This window comes from Phoxinus phoxinus, assembly GCF_949152265.1.
Source record: "Phoxinus phoxinus genome assembly, chromosome: 6".
NCBI classification, from domain to species: domain Eukaryota; kingdom Metazoa; phylum Chordata; class Actinopteri; order Cypriniformes; family Leuciscidae; genus Phoxinus; species Phoxinus phoxinus.
Window position 1 is genome coordinate 23,424,672 of NC_136881.1, and position 9,653 is coordinate 23,434,324.

General features: G+C 37.0%; 1 protein-coding gene across 1 annotated transcript in view; it reads left to right on the plus strand.

Annotated features, from left to right (window-relative positions):
• Positions 1 to 9,653, plus strand: part of vps8 (VPS8 subunit of CORVET complex) — a 109,336-nt gene that overhangs the window by 89,812 nt on the left and 9,871 nt on the right. The window contains exon 40 of the mRNA XM_079616163.1: positions 5,345 to 5,425. Within this exon, the coding sequence (XP_079472289.1) occupies positions 5,345 to 5,425 (81 nt within the window). The remainder of the gene's footprint in view (positions 1 to 5,344; positions 5,426 to 9,653) is intronic.

The window sequence follows — 9,653 nt, forward strand, 5'->3', positions numbered from 1 at the left end:
GCTATATGAATATCTGAATTTACAATATATCAAAAGAAAGAACAGAGCCTCTTGTTAAAAAAAAAAAAAAAAAAAAAACATGTTATTTGAACTCCATGCATTCTTTTTTTATCCACACATGAATGTGGGTAATTTTCATAAAATGCACGTATGAATAAGACAATGAATAATAATTCAGAACGATCATTTAAACATACAGTAGATGGAGTCCATCAACAGCTCCAAAGCTTGCAGTCTTTACCTCTGCGTGGGTTTAACATTGCATGCGGTAACGTTAGGCAGTTTTGATTTATAATATATGCCGTTTAATGTTTGATTGCCTTAGCTCACATGTACCTAGCTTGTTTCTGCTTCTTCGTTTGCATTTGGATCTGGAGATTCTGTACTATTTTCAGAAGATTCGTAATAGCGCCCCCTACAATGAAACAGTGAAAACATGGAAGCGTTGTGTCATAAATTACAGAAAATTCTGTCACTGGCGGGGAAAGAGTTAGTTGGCATTACACGTTTACAATAAATTGTGTTTTAATGTTGTGATGCATTTTTGTTTTTCTGTAACTTGTCAAAATTCTGCACTTTTAGAGTGCACCTTTGCTCTACTTTAGTTAGAAGGAGAATCATAGCTCTCTTCCACTCTGCCTTTTGTGTGTTCATTCATCCATGAAACATAAATGGCTTTTTCCCTGCTGGTTCAAAGCAAATTAGCTTGCTTATGATTGCATTAAACTCGTTCCCTTCTTTTCATGCTTTTGTTTACTGGTGGGAATGGAGAAATGAAACTGAAGTCCTGCCTAGCTATCTATCTCTCTTTTTATTTATGTCTCTCTCTCTCTCTCTCTCTCTCTCTCTCTCTCTCTCTCTCTCTCTCTCTCTCTCTCTCTCTCTCTCTCTCTCTCTCTCTCTCTCTCTCTCTCTCTCTCTCTCTCTCTCTCTCTCTCTCTCTCTCTCTCTCTCTCTCTCTCTGCCTCCCCATTGAGCAATCATTGCTTGTCTGTCAAGGGACTTGCCGTTTTATGCAATGTGACAGTGAGCCTTAAAGACAGGACAGGAAGTGACATGAACCTTTTGACCCATTCCTCTTCTCCAGCATCCCTTCGTCATCTCCATCCTCCAATAAACCCTCAGTCATTAGCATCACTAAGCACTCTGTTATCTGTAACAGGCTAAATTCAGCACTTTTCTTCACTTCTAAGGTTTCAGGAAGCTGCTAACGCACAGAATTATACCTGTGGAGACTTTCGCTTTAATTAACACGTAGCGCTTCAGAACTCCTGCATGCTAATGATAACAAGGCTGACAGGAAGACGCACCCTATTCTCCTTTTCATCTTTGAATGCAGTCCTACTGCAGCAGAAACGGCTTTTTAAATGCGTAGATAAACATTTTAATGCAAGAATTTACTCCCACCCATATGAAAATTTCAAACATACAAAACATTTGCATTTAGAAGTCAAAATATATTGTTTGTTTTATATACGTGTTATTGAACCTACTGTAAGTCTGTCATTATAAAAAGCAGGGTTGTCAATCTTTCCAAGGCAAGACTTTATCTAAAGTTAAAAGTAGTCGAATTTTGAATAACGTGTCTCAGTACCTGTATTCTGTTACAGTTTGTTGTGCTCCTTCATACTACTTTTTAATTCCAACCCAGTCTCATGAAAAGTCATAATAATTTGTACAAGATGGCAAAATCATACGAGTTGGGTCATACAAAATTGTACAACCGAAACCTTAAACTAACCCCAAAGCTCAACGGTTATTGTAATAGGAAAAATTATGATTAGGATAAAATAGGATCAAATTATTTATGTAAGGTTTTTGAGGCATGATTTCATTTAAATTTTTTATTGCATTATTTTAACTCAAGTCCTTTGGAACAATATGCCCGTGGCAACATTTCTACAAACCGATATTACGTTGCTTCTTGTGCATTTTAAGCATTTTCAATGTGACATTTTATAGTGAGTGGTACTAAAAACGTTGGTGGTTGTATGAATCACAGCAGTTCAGAAATGAAAATGAGGGTGATTGGTGCAAAAAACGCTCTATCACGTTTACCATGTCATTGTAGCTTGCTTCTTTGAGTTCTTTTGAGTGTGTACCAAATGTTTTAAGGCCATATCATAGTATTGTGCAAGGAACTGCACACAAAAAAAACTTTATTAATCTGCCCCTGTAATCAATTTATGCAAAAAGAAATAAAAGTTGTTGGTGTTTTACTGCCAGTGATTTTTTTTCAGCTGGAAGGGGCAGTGAATTATGTGTTTATTGTATTTTTTGAAGCGTTTCAAAAATGTAGGTAGACACATTTTTCCAATGAGCCTATATTCCTAAACTAATGAGTAAAATTAATTTATATTTAGTATAGCCACCAAATAATTCTCAGATTTTTTGAATGCTTCCTTGACCCTTAAATGAGGTACAGTACAACGTTTTCTTACTTTGTTGCATGACATAGATACCTGTAAGTGAGAAGCAGGCGTGTTTGTTTATGTCACTGATGGAAACATGATGGGGACTCAATTCTCAGTCATGGTATTCTTGCTGGGTTTTTTTCTTTCTGATGTTGTCTTTTGGTCTCTTCCTTTGCTACAAGAGACTTTCTGTTTAATCTAAACAAAACACATGCTACTTCAGGTCTAGAAGGGGCTGTGTGTAAGTGCCATGAGAAGAAAGAGGAAACGGCAGATAACTATTTTAACGATCTAAGCGCATGGTCTAAAGCGCACGGCGCAAGTGCACTTACTGTAGGACGTATCCGAATCCACTTTTGCTAGTGTAACGACGGGAAAAATGGTCAGCACGCATGGTCTAAAAGGGTTGACTCTATTCTCTTAATGAGGAATGGGTGTGTTTTGGGCGTAACTACACGCGACGCCGCGACACGCGATAATAGGTATCTTTTCCATGTTAATTAATCAGAGTTTTTGTCCTAACCAGCGGCAACAGCGACACGCTACGATTCTATTTTAGAAACTGTTTCTATTTTTCTGCGACGTCGCGCTGGAACAACAAACACAAAGTGTGGGAATGATAATCTCAGGGAACTGTTTATGTGCTTTGTTTAATGTTAAAAGCGTGTAATGTGACTTTGAATATCATTTAGCTCCCGGCTTTGTAGCTGTAAAAGCAACAATGGATAATTCACCTCAGATTTTGAAATTAAACAAATGGAAACAAGAACGTTAAAATTGTGAAGAAACAAGTGTATTATTTGACAAAGATTGTTTTAGTAACTCAGTAGCCTATGTATTTGAATACTGTTTAAATGGTGTAATATTTGTGAATTTGATTATGTAGCCTACTTATCCATTTTCTTGCGATTGCCGTCAAGATTACTATCTGGTGCTGTGCACTTGCCGCGAGAGCCCGCCCACGCGCTGTTCTGATTGGCTGTGGGTTTATATTGATTTTTACGCATCTCGCAGTCGCGTCGCGTCTAGTGTGGACAGAAATTATTTGTCGCTGGATCTTATCGCATCGCATCTGGTTAGGACATGGTGTCAGAGTCTCATCTCCCATTCCCTTTAAAAAGCCAGTTGCGCTCGCGCCATGGCGGATTCACCATTTACATTGTGGAATTTGCAAGCGGAAAGACTGAACGCTTCTCCAGAGAGGAAACGGATCTGCTCGTGCGCGAGGTTAAAGCGTGCAAGCAGACCATCTATGGGACAAGCCGGATTCCACCATATCTTTATGTACACAATAATAATCGTTTACATTGTAATCCTTTTATTTCTAATATTTGGCATGTTTGTGTGCTGCGCGTCCCTCTGTGTGTAATAAGCAGAGTGTATGCATGTTGTGTACCCGCCTATAGGCACATATTACTAATGTGCCCTTTAGATTAGCAAAAAAAATATTGCATCATTGACTTTCGAGTCTATTTCAGTTGCCTCAAAATAGCAACGCGCCAACAATGCGCCCGAACACATCTCGTTTTCAGACTAGCATGCCCACGGGCGCACAAATGGGCGAAATTGCATTTGCTATTTAAACAACATGGCGCAGGAAGTGAAAATGATAAATGCGTCAGGCTGAAACTAGCTAAAATTGCTGCGTTGCGGTGGGTGTGTGATAGGGCCCCTTGTCTTGTTGGCTGCAAAGGCTTCTCCTGAAATCTCAAGTTGCAGAAAATTTGCTTTTTACTGTTGGTTTCTTTAAGCAAAAAAAAGCCATTGGCCTGTCAAAAACTGTGTAATCAGTTTATTTAAATAAGTAATGCATAAATAACGGATTTAATGAATGCTCCACCAAATTATCCTACCTTTCCACAACACTGTCACGCAAAATCGATGTCCTCCAGCTCAGCGCCCCGCGTGCAGAGACAGCTGAAACAGCGTGACAATGTTCATCTCTTTCTTTTGCTGAAGGGTGGGCACAATAATTGCATTTATTCTTCTGCAGTGACAGTAGCATTTGTCCTTTGTGCCACTCAAAACAGACTCTTGATTATATATAGAGGTAAAGTGAGGATACACTTGATTTTTTTTTTTTTCTGGAACATTCTGTTGAAAACACTCTCTGTTCTGGGTGGAGTTTGGCATATCTATAGGGTGTGTGCTTGCCTTCATGCCTTTGGGACTAGAGAAGTCATTGAAGGATGACAGAGACTGAGAGGTTTTGGATCACTTGAGGCTGATTTGAGCCAAACCAAGTGATGAAATGAATCTGATTGGTGCGAAGGACACTGCAACGTGGCTTTAAATAAGTAAATGTGTCACTATGTAAGATGTGCATGTCTATCATTTTAGCATCTTAACCACAGTATGTTGCTGTAAATATGGGCCAATTATGATTATGATGAATTATGAAATTGATTATTATAGATTAAATTATGTATATTTCCCATGTAAATTCTTACAGTATTCTATTGACCACATAAACAATTCATTGGCAAGCAAACTCAGTGTCTTTCCGTAGTTCTACTTGTTTTCTTCCTGCTAGATATTGCTATCTTTTGATGTCATTTTTTTAAATGTCACATCCATCAGGCTTTAATCACTTGTCTTGTGCACATCTTAGGCTTGTGTATGAAAATGTCACATTTGATGCGATTAGCACTCCTCCTCTGATTCTTGAAGGGTTTATTTCGAAGTTGCGCAGTTTTCTATTTATCAAGTCCATATCTGTCAGCAGGGTTTGCCCCTTCATATTTCATATTGACATTATGATGTTTTTATATATGTTGCTAATGTATTTAAATCAAAATGTTATCCTTAATTGTTTGTGGAATTATCTGTGACCATTCAAAAGTGGTTCTGCTGGAAGTTCTCTTATGGTTAAGGCTCTTCTGGTTCTGTGAGTGTGTTGATCTATCGTGTTGGTGTGTTTTTCTCTGCAGATGTTGACTGAAGCCACTCTGGATGCCCAGCAGACGCTGGCCTGGGATCAGTTCCGCACTCTCTACAGAGGACCATCTAGGGTATGGCTCTCTTTCCATTCTTGCTATATATATATATATACAGCTGTGCTCAAATGTTTTTTTGAATTATTTTGTTTTTATTTAGCATTTTAGTACTGTCATAAAATTTGCATTTATTTGATAAAAAATACAGTAAAACAGTAATATTGTGAAAATGTTCTTCCAATTTAAAATAACTTTTCTATTTTTAAACGTACTTTATTCTTTTGATGGCAATTTTCAGCATCATTACTCCAGACTTCAGTTTCACATTATCCTTCAGAAATCATTATAATATGCTGATTTGGTGCTCAAGATTAATTTATTTTTTATTATTATCAATATTGAAAGATAATTTTTTGGGGGGAAACAGTTTTGTTCAGTAACGACAATAAAAAATGTAACATAATAAAAGTCTTTACTCTCACTTTGGATCGATTTAATGCATCCTTGCAAAAGAAAAAATATTTCATTCTTTCAAAAAGACATCTTACTGTCCCCAAACTTTTGAATGGTAGTATATCCCATGAGGCAATATAACAACTTTACGCACAATGTCCTTTTGAATACATACGCCTTTGGTTATAATCTAGTGTTGCCAGCTTGAGCATCAATGACTGATTCTCACCCTGGTTTGTCCTGGGCATCAGAGTTGCCCGCTGTTCTTGGAAAAAAGCCCCTAGATACTTTAAATTCTTGCTGTTCAAGTTGCTCCCCACAGTGGCTCAATGATGTTGAGATCCAGCTTCAGGACAATTGAAGGACTTGTACACTATTGCAAAAAGCTGCAAGCAGTCATTGATTATCAAGGAGGCAGTACATGATACTAATAACAAGACTTTTATTTTCATTATTTGGTTTATATTTAATTTATTTGTCTTGTTGAATTAAATCAGGTACAGCATAAATAAAGATCCAGTTTTTGTGCTGATGTTGAACTGTGCTGAACAGATTCTCTAAACTCTTGAACTGTAGCTATGTTGCAGATTTTGTGGGATTTTCAGTGTAGTCTTGGTCTTCATTTGAGAATAAATGTGTCAGTGTTTTTACAAGATTATTGCATAAGAGCTGAGTGTTATGCAATACAATGTATTTGTATGCGTTGCCTTTGTGTACTGCAGTCATTGAGTCTTACTGTTGTTGATGGATCAGCACTTATCGGACAGAGAAAATCTGAATGACTTTAAGTGTTTTACTGTGTGTGTGTGTGTGTGTGTGGTTGGAAGGCCATTCTCCTCCCCCTTAGCTCTATATTTATATATACTTTTTCCAGATTAGAGAGCTGTAGTATTGAACCATATTCATGTCTTTATTTCACTCATAGCTCTCTATCCATCACATACACCCAGGTGCACTCAAATAAACCCTCACCCACATGTACACACCCACACACACTCAGCAGAATCAAATGAAGGTTTATGTCATCTAAATGCCGCTGGCTAAATCTAAGTTTCCTTGGTGTCATACAGCATTTAAGTTAAATGTGCCCTTTATTAAGAGAGGCCAAATTGCCCCTATTTACACCCGTAATTAATATTTGTTTACTGTGATCAGATTACACTTGAACACATTAATGGTATAAATGTATCCAAGACTCATTATGATTGGATTCATCTGTGATATGATCACTGAAAACGCGTTTGGAGGTGGTCTGACAAGGTTTGTGACACATTAATTATATAAATACATTTTCGCTATCTACTTTAAGTTACCTATGTAAATAATAATTTATTTCACTTTGATGGATCAAAATGGTTCACATGAATTGATTACTGAAATTTGCTTTATTATGGAATCATCGCTTTATCATAGCTGAGCAATGACTTGTGTTTACAGAAATCTGACGCATTACACAATCTAGCTCCTGCTTACCTTTCTATTATGCTGTTAGCCTAAACTCCATCTAGATCTTTGAGATCGGAGAATCAAAGTCAAATATAAACATAGGGCGACAGAGCTTTTTTCAGAGTTGGTTGCAAAATCTGGACCAATCTCCCTCTGTCTCTGTTAGATCAGCCAATTCGTTGCCTAAGTTTAAAGCTGTTAAAAACACATCTTTTAAATGCCATGAACTTCCATGAATCGTTTCTATGTGTATTTTAGTGTTTCCTTTTGTCTAAAGGTCCTGATATACTCACAGCGAAGTTCTTTTTCATTCTTCGTTTAGGGGTAAAACAAAGTTCAAAATATGTGACCAGTTATAGCGAACACCCGACGTTTAGATGAATATGTAAACGTGCTGCACGCTTTCTTCTCAATAACAACATAAACACACAACAAAATTGAGAATACAGCAAGCATTTTTTTTTAATAAAGCATAAAAAAATGCATCTGAGCATAGCAACGTGGATATGTTTGCACGAGCTCTGCAATTAGGCACTCTGCAACAGTCACGTGATGTTTATTTATATAGCACTTTATACAATAGATTGCTTAAAATCAAGCAGCTTTACCGTATTAAACTTGAAAAACCGTGTCAGTGTCGAACATTGTTCGAAATGACATCACATCCGTTCGTTCTTCGATTAAGTTCAAATATGAAATTAGTTTAATTTAACTATAAGCAGCTCTACAGAAGACAATATTGCCATCATTCAAGTTGAGTCAGTTCAATGTTACCGGTAATTCAGTTCAATAATAGTGCCTATGATGCAAATCCATCAATTATGAAACAAAGTCGAATCAGCTATACAGCAGCTCTGCAGAAAATAATGCTCTAATCGACCAGCTCGATTCACTACAAGTTTTTTTTTTCTCGTGTCAGTGCAGTCAAAACTATATTACTGAATATTAAGTGTAGTAGCTACACACTACTATTCTGTTAGAGTGTCAAGCAGAGTGTCCAACTGGATTATTTATAATATGTGTACTGTGTAGTCTACTAGTCTTCCCATCAATATTACATTTTTAAATATTGTTATTGTCAAAACAGATATTGCAACACCACTACATGTTTAAGTTATGGAAATTCTTCAGTTATTTTTATTTATGCAACTTTTCGTGCTATTTGACAGTTTGCATTTTGCACATGCAAGTGCAGTCAGATCTTTATCAGTAGCTGTAAAGGAAACCATCATGGCCTACTGAAGACTCCATTTGGTGTTGATGCTCTTTTCCCGTTAAATATTATATTCCCAATCAGCCCAAACCTATTCAATCAGTTTGATCATGTGATGTTGCAGTTTGGCAATCTGACCCTAATCCTCAGAAGAAATAGGAAGTCACTGCTGTAATCCAGTATCATCCTACCACACTCAGAATCTTAACATCTGTCCTCAGCCTTAAGAGTAAAGTAGATAGACATCCTGAAAAAGAGACCGAGAGACCATTTGTTGTCAGATCCATTAGTCCATGCCGTTTCTGTTTGTCAGCTGTATGTGACATGCTGAAGTCTGTTTGTGTATCAGACTCTCGTTAATGAGGATCAAACTACCCTAGGCTTGATGTTCCTTCCAAAGTGAGCTTCAGAGAGATGAACAAACAAACTCATGTGCACACTAACTATGAGTATGAATACACACATAGCATGTGTATGTGTGGATGGTGCGTTTAATGCAAAGTATACACAGCTTAAAAGCTCCCTCACATCCCTTCCTATGGCTACTCATCCATGGATGGTTGCCAGCTCTGGTTATTCATAGTGGTTCCATATTTTCCTTTTCATATTTACAGTATCTTTCAAAAGTTTGGAGTCAGATATTGTTAATGTATTTGAAATAATTATTTTATACTCACTAAGGCTGCACTTATTTGATCAAAAATACAGTAAAAACGGTAATATTGTGAAATATTTTGTACAATTTAATATCAGGTTTCCATTTTTATATATTTTAGTGTCCCTATTATGCTTTTCGAATATTACCTTTCATCCAGTGTATAATATAGCTGTCCGTGAATTGCAGAATGGTCTGCAAAGTTGTACATTCGAAAGTGCACAAAGTTATTGTCATGAATTCGAGACAATACGAGTCGTCATGAATTCCAGTATCAATTCCGTTACCTGCATACGTACTGTATACTGTAGCACATTTGCAGGTAACACTTTATTTCAATAGTCCACTTTAGACATTCTACTAACTATAAGTAACTTTGCAGCTACATGTCAACTAACTGTCATTAGAGGAGTAGTAGACTGTCTGCTTAATATCTGCTAACACTTTATTTTGATGGTCCCCCAACAGACATTCTAGCGACTAGAAGTAACTTATAAGCAACTACAAGTCAACCTATTCTCCTAACCCGAACCCTA